The sequence below is a fragment of the Choloepus didactylus genome, chromosome X (genome assembly GCF_015220235.1).
Source record: "Choloepus didactylus isolate mChoDid1 chromosome X, mChoDid1.pri, whole genome shotgun sequence".
Classification (NCBI taxonomy): domain Eukaryota; kingdom Metazoa; phylum Chordata; class Mammalia; order Pilosa; family Megalonychidae; genus Choloepus; species Choloepus didactylus.
The window spans coordinates 19,422,804-19,445,833 of record NC_051334.1 but is presented as its reverse complement, the minus strand read 5'-3'; the positions used below and the strand labels follow the sequence as shown (position 1 = coordinate 19,445,833).

General features: G+C 37.0%; 1 protein-coding gene across 1 annotated transcript in view; it reads right to left on the bottom strand.

The window, feature by feature from the left end:
• Positions 1-23,030, bottom strand: part of CNKSR2 (connector enhancer of kinase suppressor of Ras 2) — a 308,883-nt gene that overhangs the window by 248,291 nt on the left and 37,562 nt on the right. The window contains 1 exon segment of the mRNA XM_037821616.1: positions 2,741-2,904. Coding sequence (XP_037677544.1) covers positions 2,741-2,904 — 164 coding nt within the window.

The window sequence follows — 23,030 nt, the reverse complement described above, 5'->3', positions numbered from 1 at the left end:
TTTCAAATGGGGGTCTTGGGATTTAAGACACATAAGATGATCCTAGTATTGATGAGAGTTCCTATGCCCTCCTTTAAATTGTTTCCAATTATCAGATCTATTTCACCTAAAGATGTGACCCAGACAATTACAAAAGTCTTTGCTGTTTCCGGAGGCAGCTTTAAGAGTTACAGCGAAAGGCACTTTGCTACTTTGCTACTTTGCTTTTATAGAGGGCAGAGCACTGAACTGGGGAGGTGGGAGTGGGGGGTGCTGCTGCCTTTGGGAAATTTCTAGCTGAAGCTTCTTTCCAATGTCCAGGTTGTTTACAGTAATTACAAGTACTAACCCTGGTGCCTAGAGGGTTTTTTTTTCTTCAAATCCTTTCGTCTATTTAGATTTTTTATATGACCTTCACCAGCAGTCCCTGCAGAGCTGGGCTTTGAATTTCAGAGCCCAGGTTCTTAAAAAACTTCTACACAGTACTGCCTCTTGAATCTTCGTGGCTTAGAGTGAAAAGGTATAGGTTAAGCCAGGACACAGAGAGGGAAGGCAGGAGTAGTTTAAAGACCACTAGAAGCCTGCTTTTTGTTTGTGTGTTTTTAAAATTTTGGGGACTCCAGGAATACTAATATATATATATATATATATATGTGTGTGTGTATATATATATATGCAAGCACATATTTATCTTTAAGCAATTCGAATCTACTTGGGTCTCCCTGTTTTTCTACTCTGGTAGGCACCTGCCGGAGGAGTAGAAGTTTTGCCAGTGGCTCAGTTGCTGGTCTTAGAGCAGCGCTGGCTGAATTGAGTACCCTGACAGGTATGGGAAGGGGAGACCATGTCTATCTAAGGCTCTCTTACCTCCGGTAAAGGAGGATATGGGAGGGCGGGGTAAGGGAGCTTCCTCCTTTCCTGATCTATTGGCCCCTCGGTTATAGGGTAGAGGTGGGGCAGGTGAAGGAGTTTATAAAGGCACTATTGGATCTTCTGGATTTGAATCAAGGAGGACATTTTTCTTTTCTCTGCTAATCTTTACAAGTAAAATTTTACATTTTCTCATCAACATTGATAGCTGAGAGAGACAACTAAAGTATTGAACATACATCATCTCATACCATTTCTGCTTTCCTTTGCAGAACAATTCTAACTGTAATACAGTGTTCTTTTCTATAGAACCATTCTCAGGCCATTTCTCTCCTGATTCTAAATCATATTGAAGCTAGACCGTGCTACAAAAATAAACTATCTTTTGTTTTATAATAGGCTCATAACTAAAACCTTACTAATTTTTCAAAATATAGCACAAGGGGCTACATTCAGGAATGCTACTAGAATTAGAATTTCCTCTTTTAAAGAATTTCAGTAATCACTATATATCTAAGCAACACACCAATTAACACAGAGACACTAAACACTTAATTTCATTAAATATTGTTAGATTACTTATTTTATAACATATTTCAGGCATATACTTGACAGACTCAGGTCAGTGCCTTGCACCCCATATAGAAATGGTACTCAGAAAACAGAAAGGTGTAGAGGTCAGAGCAAGGGGGAATCCTTTTGGAAGCGGGACTCAGGGCCTCAAACCCAGGTCCAGGGGACTGAACTCCCGTACAAACTTCCTAATCCATTTCTACTTTGTTGACCTACTCACCCAATCAGATGTCCACACCTGGAACTCTGGAACTGTTTCTCCCTTTGAAGCTTTAAAGCACTAAGGACCCTGGGGTGCCGGCAGGCCAGAAGAAAACCCAGTTAACCTTTAGACTAAAAGGATCAATTACCATGCTTACTTGTCCTGCTGGGGCTCCAAAACATCGGTCAGCCAGACTCCTTATTCTTTAAAGACATCCATGTCCCGCCAGAGTCACCAAATTGATTTGTTAAATCTTAATTTCTCAGTTACACTCTATCTACCAAACACATGTTCATCCTCAATTAGGCTGCTCAAATATCATCTCCTTTACAACATGAACCCATCTATCTTAGTCATAGCTTGTTACTTTAGTGTATTAATTGGTTCTTGAATTGAAATGCATTTATCTATTCATCTCATTAATTATCATCATCTTAGTAAGAGTTACTATTTATTGAATGCCTACTATGTGCCAGGTGCCGAATTAAGCACTATACATGCACTATCTCATTTACTTTTCACAACACCATCAAGGGGTAGTTGCTATTATCTCCATTTTCAAGAACTAAAGCTGTGGTGAAATTACTTGTGTTTAACTAGGCACTGCTCTTTTAATATACAGAAGTAACCATGTAATGTACAATGTTAAATTTTCATTGTTAAGTATACATAAAGAACACTCAAATAATTTGATTATTTTAAGGATGATTTTTCTAAAATGGGATTACTTAGTATTTTAGATACTAAAGATTTTCAGAAGGAAATGGACTTTATAAATGACTGTATACAATTATGTATTCCAAATGTTGCTGTGAAAACTCTCTTTGTGATCTCTAACTCAATTTTTTGAAGTAGCTAAATGTAACGTTACAGCTGAGTTACAAGCCTCTTTGATTTGTAATTTGGTACTATAGAATATACTGAATTCAAGGAAAGAAAAAAATACCATATCTAATTGGTTGATAATTAGAATTAGGGGATTTCTTTTCTACTGCATTTAAATTATTTAAAAAAAAAAGAAAAGGAGAAAACAAGCAAACAAAGGAACATGAATTAAAAAGGAGAGAAAACAAGAAAAAAGAAAAGTTTCCCTTCCCGCCAGTTTTATGGCCTTACCAGTGCACACAGAAGGTCAACTGCTTCTAAGATCAGTTCCTGATGGCCAATGCGACTGACACCCAGATCTTCCAGTTCTTGATGTGTAATGCGCAGCAGCTGGTCCCCACTAATCTTCTCTCTCTCAAAATTCTTAATATATTGCTGCAAACAGTCATCAAGACCTACAAAAGAGAAATATGGAAGACTAGAATGAAAAAACAGTTGAACCAATGAAATGGGAGGGAAGCAGCAAGTGTTAACTCCTACCATGTCACAAATCCATTTCAGTTCTGGACTAGTCCAATCACTCTCTTTTTCTCAACCTATATGTGGGCTGCAGCAAAAAAAATTCACCTCATCATTTCACTAGCTGTTAGGATCCTATTTGAATTTTCCTCAGCAATTATTGGAAATCATCACCTCTCTTCTCAGCAGATTTCCTTGCTGCCTATTTCATAAAGTACCTACTTTTAAACTTATCTGCAACCCACTCCACCATTCTTCTTTAATCTCATTTCAAAGGGAGAGGTTTCCTTTTTCGTATACAAAGCTAATCTATCTTCTTTTCACTCTGAAATCTCATCTTCTGTCACCTTAAGGCTACTTCAACAATTAAACTCTTGTTTGAACCACTTCCTACTCAGTGACTCCTGTATTCATACCTTTGCCATCTTAAAAAAACAACCATATTTTCCTTCATTTCCTTGATCGTGTGTTCCTTACTAGTCTGTCATTCCCTTTACAGGCAAGCCCCTTAGCTTTATTTCTTCACCTCCAATGTTCTCCTTAATCCAATACAATTTGCATTGTACCCCCACTATACTCTCCATTGTTACATGTATATTGCTCTCTCCTGGTTCTCTAACTTTTTTATCCATTCCTAATCAGACCCCTCAGGACTATTTCTCCAATTGTCCTAAAATATTGTTGCTCTCCACTCCAGGACCCCTCCCTGACCCCTTTACCAGTCAGTCTGTAAATTCTAATTGAAAAATTTCATTTATCACCATGTCTTCAGCTACCGTCTAACACACTTTATTTCCATTTCAGATTTCCCTCATGAATGCCAGACCTACATATCCATACACTTCAACATGCCCACAACACAACTCATTCTCCCCTCCAGAGTCGTCTCCCTGCTGCATTCACTGTCTCAGTGAATGTTACCACCATATATCTCATTATAAAAGCCAAATATATGGGAGCCATCTTAGATTCATTCACCTCCCTTAGAGCCACATATCCAACCAACCTCCATGTCCTATCAATTGGTCCTCTGACATACGTATATATCGCCTTTCCTCTCATTCCCCACTGCCATCTTCCTAAATCAGGCCTGTGGCAACCTGTGGCCTGAGCAAAACAGGCCTGCAGATCTTTGGTGCACAGCAGTCTGCATGACCTAGGCAGCTAAATGTTTAACCTATTGTCTTTCTAAAACAGTAAAGAGAAAAAGGGTAAATTGACCTTAAAATGTAACTTTATGGGAAGCAGGCAGGAAGTGAAAGGCTCTTAGACTCACAAAAAGAGCAAAATGTAATTGTTCAAGTGTTATTCTAGTCCTTCCTGTACCACCCCCCAGGTCAGAGTGACCTGTTCCTGCATCTATGCTCCCCCCACCCTTAGGAAGGCCTTTGTCTTAAATCCTTATAAAAGGCTTTCTGCCTTTTTTTGCATCACTCAGTCTTCTTCCCTGTGAATGCGATGCCTGCCTGGCCTGAGAGAGCTGTCATGATCTCTCCACGACTTCTCACCCTGTAAGTAAGCCCTGAATAAAAGTTCATGTATCAGAAAATGCTCGTTGTCTTCTTTGGCCTCTGGACTGGCATGGCCCTCATGGGCTGTGACAAGGCCTTAATTCTCTCTCATTTAGACAAAGCAGTTTATGGCTTTCCTGCTAATACCTTCAACATGTAAAGAGTTATGAAGACCTATGTCCCTTCTATAACATAAGAGTAAGAAATTAAAACAAACATCTATACATTTAATATTCCTTTGCTTAATCACACGAATGTTAATTCATAAAAGATCTTACTTTTAATCTAGCTTGCAGTCCCCTCATTTCACTGATACTACTTATTTTCAAGATTACCAATAACCAACATCACATTTAATTTCCTCATCTCCAATCTCATTCTCTCTCAGCAATTTTTCTACTTCTATCACTTTTTTTAGTCTCAGAACCATCTTTGATGATGTCTGATGATGTTTATTTTAATTTCTTATCTTGTCAGTCACTGAGAAACAATTTCTTCAATCAAAACAGTTTTTGCTCTGTCCTGTCATCTCTGATCCCAGTGTCACATCCCAGTGTCACCAGTTTATTCATGCTGTACAGCCTGCTCTGACCTCTAGCTGTTCCTTCAGGCATGAGTCCATTCAGTCTGTCACTGCTAGATCTGTAAAACACACTTTGATCAAGACTTTTACCAATTAAAAAAAAATTCAAAGTTTTTTTTTGTTTTTTTGTTTTTTAACTTGGAAGGTTTTAACTGTAACATCTACTTCAGACAATAAAAGCACTTTCTAGAATATAAAAAACCAGGAAGTTCATATAACCATGCTTTTCCTCTACACATAGGGTAGTATATAATGATAAATGGTCTAGCAAAAGTCAATCCTTATTTAAGATGTTATGGTACTTCCAAACCATCTGAAAAGGATGAATTTGTATTCAAAAGTATTTGAGCAATAAGTGGATTTTATTGGATTCTAAATCTGGGCAAACTGGTCAACCTATGTAACTATATAGGCTAGCTGACAAGATACCCAGAATATTTAATAGAACAAATTTCTCAAATATTCTAGAAAAGTGGGGTTTTGCTCCAAAACCTATATAGGTAAAAAAATTTCTGTTTAACAATTTCCACATAGTTCTGGGATAATATAGCCATACGAACTCCTGATATAATTCAGAGATGAGCTGTCCATCACTCTTATTTAGCAGTAAAAACATTTATTATTTGCTCTAAAAGCTTTTTACTATATTTTGGTTTATATTCAACAATAACAAAAAAATACGTTTTCTTCAAAACCATATATACCACTAAAGCAATAAAAAAGGAGCAAACTATTGCTAGACACAACAACTTGAATGGATCTCAAGGGCATTAGGCTGAGTGAAAAAGTCAACCACAAAAAGATTACTGAATAATTCCATTTATATGACATGCCAAAAAAGGCAAAACTAAAGTGGCAGAAAACAGATCAGCAGTTGCCAGGGGTTGGGAATGGAGGAGGATGTGATTGTAAAGGAATAGCAAGAAGGAATTTTTTGGGGTGATGAAACTATTCTATATCCTGATTATGGCCCCAGTAACAAAACTCTACACGTGTTAAAATTCATAGAACTGTACATTCAAAAATTCAATTTTATCCTGTTAATTTAAAAAATAAAATTAAAAACATTTAAAAATTTATAAATGAAATTATAGGCCATATTATATTTGGAAATAGGTAAATTTATAAAGTTTGAAAAATATTATTAAAGTAAAAATTTAGTTGAAAAAAATTGCCCCTTTGACATCATTTTGTCAGTGTTTGACATACAAGACACAAGCCAGGGAATAATACTGTGTTTGAAGCATTCTATTCAGCAACTATTTATTAAGCACCTGCTAAGTTTGAGGCAGTGTGCATCGATGCATTTAAATACACTTGAAAAGACTCCTTCCCCCTGTTGACTGAAGGAGCTGAGAGTCTATAAACAGAATTCTCCCTGAGAAACTCTATATAATGCAGTGTGTGCAGAATGATGTAGTAGGAAACCAACCGCTGAATGAATGAATTTTCAAAGACCATGCTGTGGTCCAGAAGATTCCTTAGAAGTAAAAGGCCAAGCCCCACAATACTGATCACTACCATTTTAACCTTCCTTTGTCCCATTAAATTCTCCTTACACCTATTTTTCTCTGTAACAATTTAATGTTGTCTTTAAGGACAGAGACTAAAAAAATCTTGTCTGTGAGATAATACATCAATTGTTCCACTTTGCAAAACACCTTAGCCTCCCTACAATCTGTTTCTGAGTCTTCATTTTAAACCAGAGATTTTAAATACCAAGAGACTTTAAACTGAATTTCAAAGAAGATAGCAAAGAAAGATCTGGCTTGAAACTCCCCTCTCCTAGAAAATAACAACAAGAAAGCAAAAATGAGGAAAACTTTATTACCACTGAAACTAGGAGACAGTACCGACCATAACAGATAAGTTAAAGATTTAATGTTAAAAAAATAAAAAGGTACTAGAAGAAAACTGAATTCTGTAACACCAAACCCAGAAACAGTAAGGACTGCATAAAAATTAAATGACTACATAAAAATTTAAAGTTTTTGTTGCAACATGTCAAATCAGAATATTCACCAAAAGGTACTTATAATATATACAGTGATATACTCCATCAAGACCAACTAAAGAGGACAAAGTAACCCATAGACATACTAGCAAGTTGCTTAAAAATGTTCAATTCTAAAATATTGATATATGGTCATCTGAGATAGCAACCTTAAAATGCAATGGCACATTAAACAAAACAATGTTATAGTGGTTTCATAATTTTATAATTTTTAAAGTTTATGCAGAACATAATAAATCAGCTAGATAAGCAGTTTTTTTTTAAGTGATATTCAGGATAGCTTACAAACTTTTAAATGTCCTTTAAGTAAAGAGGAAATAAACGCTCAACATTATACAACTATTCTGCACTGCCGCATTTTATTGTTTCTAATGACACGTTCAATAAACAAAAGATTGCATGCTATATATATACAGTATTTTTCAAATTTCACACTTTCTTCTGCAAATGAAGAATCAGTTTCAGTGTCAATTTAACTAAAATTGAAAGGGTCTTTCTCTTTGAAAGTCTTCCCACTCCTTACTAAGCATATTTAATTAAAGAAAAATAACTGATGTGAATCAGATGCAGAACAAACATAAAGAATTAATTGCAAACCTATGGATTTAGAAATAGCTTTCATTCTGCAACCTAATAGTTTTTGTTTTGCTTTTTACGGAAGCTTAAGGACACCTCAGCTTCTTATCCTTTATTCTGGCATTCAAAGCTCTCCCAATTCAGGCCTCAACCCATCTTTCTAACATTATCTCCCATACATTCATATAGACTATACAACAGCAAACTGGACAACTCAACTGTTTCCCTTAATGTGATTCCTATTCCCCAGAGTATACTCTTTTACGTGTTCAGTTGCTGAAATCCCATCAGGTCTTGATTATCTAATCAGATAAACCTTTCTTCTCTTAACATTCATGGATTTCACACTTATGGTACCTATACTGTTTTGATTTAATTATTTGTGTTAGTGTCTTACTCCCCCCTCCCCCCAAGACTATAGAGCCTTGAAGGGTAGCATCACTGACTCCTCCACACAGTACTGAGCACAGTAGGCACCTGATATATATTCCATCATTCTTTCATTCAATCAGTATTTACTGAGATGATTACTATGTGTTAGGCACTGGGAATCCAATGCTGAGCAAAAACCATCATGGCTCTTGACTTCATGGAGTTTATAGTGTAATGCAGAAGGTAGCCATTTATCATTTAATCACCAAAATAGATGTATTAATACAAACTGTGATAACTGTTACGAGGGGGAAAGTACACTGTGTATATAAAACAAAAATGGATACTTAACCTAGAGGCCAGGGTGGAAGTGGAAGTCAGAAATAGAAGGCTTACTTGAAGAATCGAATTGATGACTGCACTGAGATTCATAAGCTTAAAAATGTTAAGTAGGCAAAGGGGAGGAATAGAGAGGGGACAATTAGGGTAGATGAAACATATGCAAAGACCCTGTGCTGCAAAAGCACACACGATTTTCAAAGAACTGAAAGAAGTCTGTATGGCTGGAATAAGAGGTCATGTTCAGAATCTTGACAAGGACCCTAAGAACAATGAGAATCTACCAAAGGGGAAATAGGTAACTTAAAAGCATTTCCTTTTTTGAGAACATAATAGCTGCTGCAGTGTGGTGAATGAATTGGAGGGTGCCAAGAGGGAGGCAGATTGGGATATTTTGAAGTAATCTAAGAATGAAATGCTAGTAGCTTGTTCTAGGAGATGGCAGGAAAGGAAGAGAAGAGACGGATTGGGAAGGACATAAAATTTTACAGGATTTGGTGTTAGATCAGATGTGAGACATAGAGTAGGTCATGGGAAGGAAGATGATGCCTACATTCCTGGATCACAGAAATGGATGAATGGTGGCATTAATCACATACAAAGGGAATACCGAAGAAGGATGAATTTAGGGTGGACTAGCTCTCTTTTGGACATATTGGGCTTACAGTGCCTTTGAGACAGCCAGGTAGAAATGTTGAGTAGCCAGTCTGAAATAAAGGTCTGCCCTGGAGACATATATTTGAAAGTAATTGGTGTATAGGGAGAAAATTGAAGCCATGAGCGTGACTGAGACTGACTAAGTAAAATGGGTAGAGTGAAAAGAGAATTTAGAACTAAACCTTAAGAAACTCCAAAGTATTAAGGCATGGGAGAGGCAAGCCTGGAAAGGAAACAGAGGAGGTACAGACAGAGAGGAAGGGAAAGAAATGAGGAAAAGGTGATATCATGGAAGCTAATGGAAGAAAACGTTTCAAGAAGATGGACAGTACAGGACTATGGTAAAAGAAAACTCTGTGTCAGACTGCCTGAGTTCCAATCCCAGCTCTACCATGGTGGGGTCTTAGGCAAGTTATTTAATACCTCTGTGCCTTAGTTACCTCAGTTCTAAAATAGGGATAAGCAATATGCCTCTATACCCCTCTTACAGAATTGTTGTGAGGATTAAATTCAAACAGTTCTTGTCAGACAGTAAAGGCTTAACAAATGTTATCTTAAAATGCAAGGCATGATCAACAGTGTCAAAAGTTGCTTAGGGTCATGGGATGAGGGCTGAAATTTTCTCATTGGATATGACCACATGAAGGTCACTGATGACATTCGTGAGAGTTGTTTTCACAGAATGATGGCAGTAAGCCATCAGTAAATGAGTTGAGTCTTTGAAATTGTCAGGCTATAAAAAAGAAAACAATAAGGGGACAGCTGGACAACATGGGATTGGGAAAGAGGTGTGTGTTTGTTTTTAAGGATGTTAGCAACTTGAAGACACTTAAATGGGGATAAGAGCTGTATATCTCTATCTGAAAAAGAGGGAAGGAGAAGATAGGTGCAGGTTTTTATTTTCAAGGGATGACTCTGAGGTCAGGAACAAGGGAAAAGATGAAGGAACTATGTGTAAGATAGTTCCTGAATGCTGGGAATAGAAAGGTAAATACGACACAGAATGCAGCACTACTTAGAGGTGGAGATAGGCACACAAAAGGATCATTATAATTTTGAAGTACTAAGGGAAGTGGTAGGGATGGTAGTAAAAAGTATGAATGGATGGGAAGAATACACAGGATGAAAGAATAGTAGGCCACAACATTTGAGGGATGGACAGAGAAAAGGGCATCCAAGAATGAGAACAAAATGGAACAGAGGATGAAGGTAATAAGGTAGGGCTGACAGTCAGTGTTAAATGCAGCACAGCATCCCAGTGAGATGAGGACTAAAAACACTCTGGATTTGACAATTAGGAGATTATCAGTGACTTTAGCCAGAACAGTGAGAAAGAGGGGGCCTTACATGTAGAATATTCCTTAGAGAAATTTACAGAAGGAAAGGAAGGAGATTATATGGTATTGAGGAAGATGGGGAGTGGACAGAGAGGTGTCAAGCAGGGTCAAAAGGACTATTATACTAATTTTAGAGAAGAAGAAACTAAAGCACAAAGAGATTAAGTAACTACGTAAGTGTACACAGCAAGTAAGTGACCTGCAAAGAAGGATTAAAACCGCCTCCTTCCATATGATTCCAGAGTCCAGTCCACTTTTACTACATCAGACAATCTCAAGATTAAGAAAACAGATCCCAATACAGTGGATTTATACTCTTACAAAACGAAAGGGGTCAATGAACACAGATAGAAACGTACAGCTATTAAAAATGAAGAAGGGCCAACACAGGACAGTGGCTAATAAAATTGTACTCTTCCAGACCTATGTGAAAAAAATTCTTTAAAAGTACCAAGGATTGAATTACATACATGCTCACAGACTCTGCTGCATCAATTACAGTGCAGGGTACCCAGCTCATATTCATTCTGAAGCTACATTCAAATGAATGAAAGGAGAAACACCACCAGCAATTTTTAGGTAACACTGAAAGCAATACAATACATGTTGACCTGAGAACTCTTCTTCCTTACGTTCTTCAATGCCATCCTTCAGTCACCCACCTTCTACAAGCATAACATTTCTTTTCACAAAGATTCCCAAGAAAACCAAATAAAATAGGAAAAGGAAGGAAAATTTCCTTGTTGGCCTGTTTTCATTTACTCTGTCCTAATTTCTCTTAGGAAATGAAAAGTTGTCAATAGTTTTCCATGACTGCAAACGGAAATGGTGCTAATAGTAATACCTTCCATTGATTTTTTGTGTATGTATGTAACTGCTGTGTGCCAAGCACTGTTGTAAGCACTTCACAAATATTTTCTCATTTATTCCTTAGAACAATCCTGTGAATTACATATTATCTCAGTTTTACGGATAAGAAAATTGAGACTTAGGGACCACGCCCAGGATCCTATAGCTTATAAATGGTAAGGCAAGGCCAATTTAAATCGAAAGACTCCCAGAGTTATACTACTGCTTATCTTGAAAAGCATGTTTACAGATTTTTATTTTAAAAACTATGAGTTAACTAATAGATTAATCTTAAAAAGCCTTGAATTTGCTGCTTTCAAATTTCAATTAAGCTTAAGCATTTTGGGAGGTCCATTGGTATATGAAAGCCATAGTTGTAAGCACTGTTCTGAATCTAGTACTAATGCTGTATCCATTTGTAAACAAATTTTTCAAAGGCAATGATTTTCTGACTTCAGTGACTCTTACATGGAACACATCAGTATGATGTCTTACCCAGTGCTAATTCATCATGACAAAATTATTTGCCTAATCATGATGGGACTTATACAGCTGTCATCTCTTTATTATTATTATTATTATTTTCACTCAATATCTAAATATTGTTGAGTGTGAAGATATGCCAAAAATTGTTTCAGCCATGTGTGAATTTTGAATTTTATAAAAAATTGTACATAGTACAATCCAAGGGAAAAAATAATTTTATATCCAAATGCTATCCAGATGAATTTTGAAGGAATAGAATCATGAAGGATTGATCATCTTTGATTATCTTTGTCAGAGTGCTGGGAGAGTCCCTTCTTCAGGAAGAATATGCCATGGGCAGGAGAGGGCTGTCCTGAGGAGGCAGGGAGGAGGAGGTGAAGGTGGGGACAACCCTGATTCATGCCCATTGAAAAGGATAAAACTTGATGCAACTTTACTTCTGGGGAAACATCTAATCTTGGCTTATCTCAGCCCAAGGATTCTCTAATGCTCCTGAATTCCTTGGATTTTAACCTGGTTCCAATGTCAATTACTGCCTGCTTGTTAGACTTCCACTACAGAACAGATCTCTATATGACTTTCCTGTGACAAACTAGCTTGCTGAGCTAAGGAAATCCTCTCTTCCTCTCCCAATATCAGGATCCTAACAATACTGCTTTTCCAATTCCTGGTATCAAATTTCATTTATTCATTCAACAAATTTTTATCAAATGCCTAGTTATGAGCCAGGCAGTATTTGAAGCAGTAAGGATAAAAAGGTGAGCAGAGAGAGAAGGAGTGACTGGAGATCTAAGATGGCAGCATAGAGAGGAGTGGAAGCTAGTTAGTCCCCCTGGAACAACTAATAAGCAACCAGGAGCAACTAGTAAATAATCTGGAATAACTGCGGGGGGACAAACATGACCATCCACTCATCATACACCAACCTGAATTGGGAGGAATGCCCAAGATCACAGCATAAAATCTGTAAGTAAAAACTGCGGATCCAAGCCGGGAGCCCCCTCCCCCCACAGCCTGAGCTGCAAAGCCTTGTGGAGCCAGAGAGAAGCTCTCTCCCAGCAAGCGAATATAGCTCAGCTGAGCTGCAACTGGGGTTTTAATTAGCAAGTGTGGACTGCTCACTATAAGCTATGAATCCCCAACAAGCAGACAGAGGCTTTGGGTGAAGACTGACCTTGGAGAACCAGAGGGTGGCTGCATACTGGCCCTGAAGGGGGCTTTCTGTCCCTGTTTCAGCTCAGTGGAGAAAGCCTTGGTGATTTTCAGTCCCCAGTGTTCTGACCCAGACAAGAGTGGAGATAGCACAGGCAGAGAGAGACTACTGAAATGCTAATGACCTCTTCCTAGGGGGTCTATCTTCCCTAAGAGGAAAGGGGTGGGGCCCAGCTCTACTACCCACCTTCCATTCAGAACCAGACCCCAGAGCCTGGGGGAAAACAGCCACAGGCCACACCTCCTTACACCAGTCAGGAGTGACAGGCTGACAGGCGCCACCTGCTGGGCAGAAAAACACAGTGACCCAAGGCCTCAAAGGGTGTACCAATTTTCTAAGACACACCCTCAGGGAAACCAGATACTGACCAGCTCTTCCTTCTGGGACCAGAGCCTGTTTTGGGCTGGGAAACTTGACTGGGGTAACCAAGGAAACCATGCCTAGACAACAGAAAACTACAACCTACACTAAGAGAAACGAAGTTATGGCCCAGTCAAAGGAACAAACTTACACTTCAACTGAGATACAGGAACTTAAACAATTAATACTAAGTCAATTCAAAAAGTTTAGGGAGGATATGGCAACAAAGATGGACTGTATAATGAAAACACTGGGCGTACATAAGGTAGAAATTGAAAGTTCGAAAAAACAACTGGCAGAATCTATGGAAATGAAAGGCATAACACAGATGAAAGACACAATGGAAACATACAAACAGCAGATCTCAAGAGGCAGAAGAAAACACTCAGGAACTGGAGAACAAGGCAACTGAAAGCCCACACACAAAAGAACAGATAGAGAAAAGAATGGAAAAATACAAGCAACGTCTCCGGGAACTTAAGGGCAAAACGAAAATCAGGAATGTACGTGTTATTGGTGTCCCCCAAAAGAGAAAAGAAGGGAAAAGTGGCAGAAGCAATAATAGAGGAAATAATCAATGAAAATTTCCCATCTCTTATGAAAGACATAAAATTATAGATCCAAGAAGGGTAGCGTATCCCAAACAGAATAAATCTGAATAGGCCCATGCCAAGGCACTTAATAATCAGATTATCAAACATCAAAGATAAAAGAGAGAATCCTGAAAGCAGCAAGAGAAAAGCAATCCATCACATACAAAGGAAGCTTAATAAGACTATGTGTGGATCTCTCAGCAGAAACCATGGAGGCAAGAAGGAAGTGGTGTGATATATTTAAGATACTGAAAGAGAAAAACTGCCAACCAAGAATCCTATATCCAGCAAAACTGTCCTTCAAATATGAGGGATAGTTCAAAATATTTTCTGACAGACAATGAGAGACTTTGTAAACAAGATACCTGCTCTACAGAAAACACTAAAGGAAGCATTGCAGACAGAAAGGAGAAGACAGGAGTAAGAGGCTTGGAACACAATTTTGGGAGATAGTAGCACAGCAATGTTAAGTACACTGAACAAAGATGACTGTTAAGTATGGTTGAAAGAGGAAGGTTGGGACCACGTGGGACATCAGAACAAAAGATGAACGATAAAGACTGGGACTGTGTAACTCAAGGAAACCTAGGGTGCTCAACGATTGTAATAAAAGGTACAAATATGTTTTTACATGAGGTAGAACAAATGAATGTCAACACTGGAAGGTTTAAAAATAGGATGGGATTGGGGGGAAAATACAATCAATGCAAACTAGAGACTATAATTAACGGAAACATTGTATTATGCTTCCTTTAATATAACAAAGGCAATATACCAAAGTTAAATGCATATGGGGGGTGGGGTATAGGGGAAGGACATGAGACTCCTGGCATTGATGAGGTTGTCTGACTCTTTATTCTACTTTAGGTTAATGCTATCTTTCCTTTTGTTGTTTTCTAGCTGTCTAGTTTGGGGTTTTTTGTTGTTTGTTTTTTCTCTCTCTCTCTCTTCCTCTTTTCTTTTTCTTTTGTCTCTCTGCCTTCTTTGATTCTTCCTCCTTCTTTGTGGAAGAAATGGAGATGTCCTTATATAGATAGTGGCGATGGTGCTAAAAACATAAATATGTGACTATACAGGGAAACGATTGTTTACTTAGGACGGAATGTATGGTGTGTGAACAAAACTATCTTAAAAGAAAGGGGTTGATGAAGAAACCTTGAGGGCACTATATTGAGTGAAGTAAGACACATAAAGGCAAATATTTCAGGGTCTCACTGATATGAACTAATTATAATATATATGTAAACTCGTAGACATGAAATATAAGTTACCAGGATATAGAATGAGGCTAAAGAATCAGGAGTGGTTGCTTATGATGAGCAGAATGTTCAACTAGGGTGAACTTAAATGTTTGGAAATAGACGGGTGATGGTAGCATGTTGTGAGAATAACTAACAGTGCTGAATGGTGTGTGAAGGTGGTGGAAAGGGTAAGCTCAGAGTCACGTATGTCACCAGAAGGAAAGTTGGAGATTAAAAGATGGGAATGTATAAAACAGTGAATCTTGTGGTGAACAATGTCTGTGATTAACTATACAAATATTAGAAATCTCTCTCACGAACTAGAACAGATGTATGACACTATAACTAGAAGTTAATAGAGAGGCATATAGGAAAAAAATATATACTATTGCAAACTATATACTACAGTTAGTAGTATTTTAACATTCTTTCATCAACAGTAACAAATGTACTATACCAAAACTATGAATCAATAATGGAGGGTGGGGGGTGTGGTCAGGGGTATGGGATGATTTGAGACTCCTTTTTTTGTCTTTATTTCTTTTCTGGAGTAATGAAAATGTTTTAAAAATTGAAAAAAGATTAATTGTGGTGATGGATGCACAGCTGTATGATTGTATCATGGGCAATTAATTGTACACTTTGGATCTTTGGATAGTTGTATGATATGTAAACAATCTCTCTCTATATATATATATATACACACATATATATATATATTGGCAGAAACAGACGTGGTCCCTGCCTTTGTGGAGCTAGTTTACTGAGAGAGAAGCATATTAAGTAAACAATTACACAAGCAACCCTGACAAGTAAATTGAAGGGAAGGAAAGGTACCTTGCATGGTGCTCCAAGAGCCTATAATAGGGGGATCTGACCACATCAGAGAGACCAAAGTTAAGTTTTTCTGGGGGAACCGTGGCAAGAACTGCTGCTTGGAGATGAGTAAGAGTCAACTAGGCAAAGAGGGAGGGAAGCATTAAACCCTGGAAACAACAAAGACCTAACAGCAAGAAACAGGATAGGGTATGAGGCATTGAAAAAAAGGCTGGCATGACTAAATTTGTGGTATGGAATTTGTTCCTTATCCTAAGAGCCATGGTAAGCCATTGAGGGATTTAAAAATCAGACATGTTCTGAAAAGCTTCTCTCTGGTTTCAACATGTAGAACAGTGTGACTTGTGGCCAATTCGCCTTTTGTCAAAGAAAGGATCATCTTTGGCAGGAACTAATCTTCCTGCTCAGCACCTTCACTTGGTCGGCTATTTCAGCTATGTGAGTTGAAGCACACAGCTTTCCCAAACATGTCTTTTCTGTGGCCATTTTATCCTTCTGTGCCCACCTACATCCTCCTTACTCTCCTCCTGGTAAGAGAAGTTAAGGAAAAGACCTACAAGTAGAGCTTATTCCATACATCATATAGAATTATATCCATGGTCTCCTGAATAAGAAATCAAAATCAAAAGAAAAATGTGGTAAAGGGTAGAATCATCTTTTAAAATGGTGATTCAGAAAAATACAGTATGGTAATACAGAAGTAAAAAACTACCTTTAGAAGTTACAACCAATCATTTTAATTCAGACATATGCAACTCATTAATTCTGATTGAAATAACCTCCACAAAAGAAAAGTCTAGCATAAAAGTACCTGCAGGAACAAAGTGCATTATCCACTATTAAACCTAATCTCAATATATGTCCTATGATCCTTCCCTAATTGAAAACAAATCTTACCATCATTTCAAATCCACAGTTTGGAGCCTCCTGCACTGTTAGACACACACACACACACACACACACACACACACTTTCCCACTATGTCCCACTATAAATGTATGTCAACATTAACTATTCAATAATTTCACAGGGACAAGCAAAAGGAAGAAACAAAAAACAAACAAACAAACAAAAAAAAAACAAAACAGGAAGAAACCTCTGGTGTTTTAAAATTTTTTGTCTTAAAACAGGTTCTAAAAAGTTAAGACAATTTAATTTTTAGTCAACATGTACTTCATATCTAATGCTTATATCATTTAGTTTTACTGAATATTATAATTAAAATAAAGCTATGAATTTTGGAATTTTAACAAAAGGTTAAATTTTTTTTCAGGATAAAAAAGAATTCTAGACTTATCCCACAGTCATTTCTGATAGATTACCTAATAATTTAAGTGGTGATATTGAATTTATTTGTTTTGCTTCGTGCATCAGAATCAATATATATCATACTGTTACATTAAAGGCCAATTATTTATTAGCCAAATGAATATTAGCATCAAAAATTTATGAAGTAAATTTTATTTTACCTAGGAAAATAGGCTATTTTGAGGGTTATTTTGATTTTTTCCCTAAAATCATAATACATCCTCAAAATAATTCTAATAATTATAACTCAATACAATGTCAGTTTCCCATTGCTTCTCAAACTTTAATGTTCACTCAAAACATCTGGGGATTTTGTGAAAATGCAGATTCTGATTCAACAGGTCTGGGGTGGGGCCTGAGAATAAACTCCCAAACGATGCGCTTGTTGCTACTGGTCTGTTCACACCAGGAGTAGCAAGGTCCTGTACTACTTTGTACAATTATAAATTTAATATTCCCTTAATCACTTGTGCACTAATAAATCCCAAGTTCAATACTGTTCTTATAAAAAAAAAGTACAAATTCATGTCCCTTATCATAAAGCATTTCTCAAAAGACTCCTAAAATATGAATCTGCTAATATTTCTCATAATTCCTCTCAATAAAATTTGCCTTCATTATGATAGCATTCTACTGCAATCAATGTCCAGTAGGGAAGTGGGGTTTCTCCTCTTACCAATCAAACTGGAAGAGGATGTCAGTTAGTAATAGCTTCTTTCCCTTGGTCCCCTCTAGACTCTAAATTTCTATAAGTGAGTCAGAGAAAGAAGTTATCTCCAAATTAGAAGAGCAGGAAAAAGTTCTGCATAGATGCATATGAATCAGAAAAAAAGAGAGAAGATATGAGAGGCCTTGATAATGCTCTGTCAAAGAAATATATTGATACACTCACATTTTTTTAAAAATCTTGCATTCACACCTTACCACTGGGAAGTCAAAAATTAACTTCCATAACATCTGTTTCTTCACAGATTGCAATCACTTGCCAGGAATTTAAGAATTACCCTTTAGATGATATTTGCAAAGTTCCAAGTCATAATTTAACACTAGATTCATATTGTTAGCAATACAATAGTTAATGGAGCTTACTTTTCTTATGATTCTCCTCATTACAGTATTGCTCAAAAGCCTAGTTTCATACACAGGAGTTTATAAGAAGAGAAAGATACATGGACATCATCTTCATTCAGGTCCCAGAATTTTAAAACCGTCTAACAAGAAATGTAATTTAAAGTCACTAGATACTGGGGATTGGTGAAGTTAGGTCAAGGGCAAAGACCAACACATGCAATGTCTTTATATTATGCCAAGTGCTATCCAAGAAACTTGAGCTTGGCCCAGCAAGAGTGCCACTCATCTTCCTATAAGACTCTGGTCACTGCCTACCAACAGCTGTGCAAACAATCTTTTAGCAAGCTTTTATTTTTATCCCAAATCTCTCCAATGGCAAATTTCAATGAAAAGACCCTGAGAGATGTGGCCCTCTCTCTCTGGCTAAGCCAACTTGAAAGGTGAAATCACTGCCCTCCCCCCTACGTGGGATCAGACACCCAGGGAAGTGAATCTCCCTGGCAACGTGGAATATGACTCCCAGGGAGGAATGTAGACCTGGCACCGTGGGACGGAGAACATCTTCTTGACCAAAAGGGGGATGTGAAAGGAAATGAAATAAGCTTCAGTGGCAGAGAGATTCCAAAAGGAGCCGAGAGGTCACTCTGGTGGGCACTCTTATGCACACTTTAGACAACCCTTTTTAGGTTCTAAAGAATTGGGGTAGCTGGTGGTGGATACCTGAAACTATCAAACTACAACCCAGAACCCATGAATCTCGAAGACAGTTGTATAAAAATGTAGCTTATGAGGGGTGACAATGGGATTGGGAAAGCCATAAGGACCAAACACCACTTTGTCTAGTTTTTGGATGGATGTGTAGAAAAGTAGGGGAAGGAAACAAACAGACAAAGGTACCCAGTGTTCTTTTTTACTTCAATTGCTCTTTTTCACTCTAATTATTATTCTTGTTATTTTTGTGTGTGTGCTAATGAAGGTGTCAGGGATTGATTTAGGTGATGAATGTACAACTATGTAATGGTACTGTAAACAATCGAAAGTACAATTTGTTTTGTATGACTGCGTGGTATGTGAATATATCTCAATAAAATGATGATTTAAAAAAAAAAAAAAAAAGACCCTGAGAGATATGATTTGCATCATATAGATATACTACCATTGATGCTACACCAACCTATAGGCATGACAGCTGTAAATCAATCTTGTGAAAGGAACTAAGCACTTATTAAGAATCATCTTGAGTAGCCACAAACTAAGAGCTATTCCCAGCAGTTTTGCAAGTATTAAAAATATTTACATTATAAATAATTATATTAATTTAATGTTACATATCATAATATAATATAACCTTGATAAGCATTACAAATAGCCCTGGTGAAAACTATAGAAAATATTGGTACATGTTTCTAAATTAATGTATATGTAAAAGATTAACATTAATTTTGTTTTAATTTTATAGTTGAGTCAAAACTGCTCCCTAATCCTGATAACTTTAAACAGCAGGTTACTGAATTTGAGATAGTTTCCCAGAAATAGAAAAATTTTGAAGGAAATTTCATCTCAAGAAAGAAAGAATAAGAAATATACTAAAATAGGTAGCAATGTAAGAAAACCTAGAATTATTATCATCAGCAGCCTCCGGGAAACATGTTCCCTCTGGTTATAGCATCACAGACTAAGTTATCTAAGAGGAATGTGATTCAATCAATGATAAAGGCAACTTTAAACTCCTATTAAAGTTTTGGACACCTCTAGTTATGAACAAAGTACTCAGATCCTGACATCGCAGTACCATAATCCAAAAAAAAGGGTAAAGAATTCAAAACGGAAAGTTGCATTTCTATTCAAAACTGAGTCATGTCATCCCAGGAAAAATTTACATATAAAAAGAGTTGGTTTCATTACTTTTGATGGCAATCCCAAATCCTGTCAAAAAGGAGGAAAACAACAACAAAAATTATTTCTCCTCAAATAGGTGGGGGTTTGTTTTAAGGGCATGGGTTTGGTGATGATGTTGTGAGAACACAACAACAGAAAATAAAAATAGGAAGGCAAAAAACGATAAAAAGCCTGGCATAGGAAACAGAATACCTGATTTTGAGAAACTGATCCTCTCTGAGAGGAAATAAGGCCCATGTGCATCTATCTTAATTATCCTAATGCTTTAATACAGTATCTATTCTCCAACATACACAGTGTATTTCATATACAGCATTTTCAAGGTTAACTAGTTTAACCTCAGGCAGCTGATGAACACTTAAATTAGGAGCATTTCTTCTGGAATATGACTTATTTTCTTTATCCTTTATTTCAACCTTCTAATAATTTTTAAGAGTACAATATTAACTACTTTTTTATATTTGCTCCAAAAAATCTTACAGTTTTTAAGTTTATTTTAGAAATAGCATAGTTATAATCCATGTTCCAAAACTAAAAGCCTTGGCAGAGTACATCAAAAGGGAGAAGAGTAGTGCTACTCTATTACTTAATTAATAATAATGCCACAAAATCAAAAATTGTTACAATGAGGAACAGAACCAATGAAACTTTTCAATTTATGGTTCTTGTAGTTTACACCAAAGGATAAAAAGGAGGAACTTAATACACACAATACTTACCTTTTGTTTTTTAAAAACAGGTCTTACATTAGTTAATGAGCTAAAAATTTTCCTTTATGCATAGGGAAGATGATCTGTGCTTCAGCAACATGATTAATATTAAGCTCCTATTTCAAATCACTATTCCTGTAAACTGAAGAGAGATATGATATTGCTCTCCTACTCCCACCTCTTCTTGTCTTGACACAAAGGAATGGAGGGGAAGATCAGAAACTTAATGGCTTACTCTTTGGCCCAGCTGAGAGTGGTTCAATGGTCCCACCTCTCCACTTCTTTACACTCAGAGCTTGTTTTATGAATATTCAGAGAAATACATAAAACAGTTTTTTGGAAATTTCTAAATAATGGGGACACATAGATAAATGTCCTGGTGGTCCAATAATAAAAACGTCAAGACCATATCATCAGTACACATAAACTAATATCAGCTCAAAACAGAATTAAACTTTTCAAAGTAAAACATTTTTATTATAAGATCTGAAAATATGTTACTTGATAAACTAAGTTACTAAGCTGGAATAAAATATATAAAAATCATCCTCAACATAAATTTGCTTCCTAGAAGATAGGAAGTTAAACCCTTAAGCCTCACAGGCCACTAATGATCATTTCTTTATACTACTCTAAATCAATCATTAGCATTTATATAAATATGGGATATTTATTTTCCAATTACAAATTTGAATGTTAATATATCAACTTGGAAAAAGGGTAACCAGATATTGCCAAATGCAGAGACACATTTAGAACAATTCAGAATCATCATATTCAACATATTTAATACTGAAACTCAAGAAGCAATCTCACTATGGTCAAGAACATTCAATATATATATTTTTTTAATATTCATTTCATTGAGATATATTCACATACCACGCAGTCATACAAAACAAATCGTACATTTGATTGTTCACAGTACCATTACATAGTTGTACATTCATCACCAAAATCAATCCCTGACACCTTCATTACCACACACACAAAAATAACAAGAATAATAATTAAAGTGAAAAAGAGCAATTAAAGTAAAAAAGGACACTGGGTGCCTTTGTCTGTTTGTTTGTTTGTTTCCTTCCCCTATTTTTCTACTCATCCATCCATAAACTAGACAAAGTGGAGTGTGGTCCTTATGGCTTTCCCAATCCTGCTGTCACCCCTCAAAAGCTACATTTTTATACAATTGTCTTCAAGATTCATGGGTTCTGGGTTGCAGTTTGATAGTTTCAGGTGTCCACCACCAGCTACTCCAGTTCATTAGAACCTAAAAAGGGTTGTCTAAATTGTGCGTAAGAGTGCCCACCAGAGTGACCTCTCGGCTCCTTTTGGAATCTCTCTGCCACTGAAGTTTATTTCATTTCCGTTCACATCCCCCTTTTGGTCAAGAAGATGTTCTCCGTCCCACGATGCTGGGTCTACATTCCTCCCTGGGAGTCACATTCCACGTTGCCAGGGAGATTCACTCTCCTGGGTGTCTGATCCCACGTAGTGGGGAGGGCAGTGATTTCACCTGCCAAGTTGGCTTAGCTGGAGAGAGAGGGCCACATCTGAGTAACAAAGAGGCATTCGGGAGGAGGCTCTTAGGCACAAATGTAGGGAGGCCTAGCCTCTCCTTTGCAGCAACAGTCTTCCCAAGGGCAAATCCTGTGGTAGAGGGCTCAACCCATCAAACCACCAGTCCCCTATGTCTGTGGGCATGTTAGCAAGCATCGCTGTGGGGCAGGCCAATACCCCTGCATTCTCCACCAGCTCAAGAATATTCAGTATTGAGCAACAGTCCTAGCCAATCCAAAAAAGGCAGAAAAAGAAGAGTTATAGATAATTAGAAGAGGAAAAAAATTATCAACATTGCATAATATGGTTGCCTACTTAAAAATCCAAGAGAATCATCTGAAAAGCTATTAGACTAATAATAAGCAAGCTTAGTAAGATGGCCAAAAATAAGAGCGGTATACAGTAACTTCCTTATATGTGGCAAAAACCAATTAGAAAATGTAATGGAAAAAAATTCCATTCACAATAGGAATAAAAACAACAAATTATCTTGGAATGAACCTAATAAGAAATGTAGAAGACATTTACTTTAAAAAGCTATCAAAT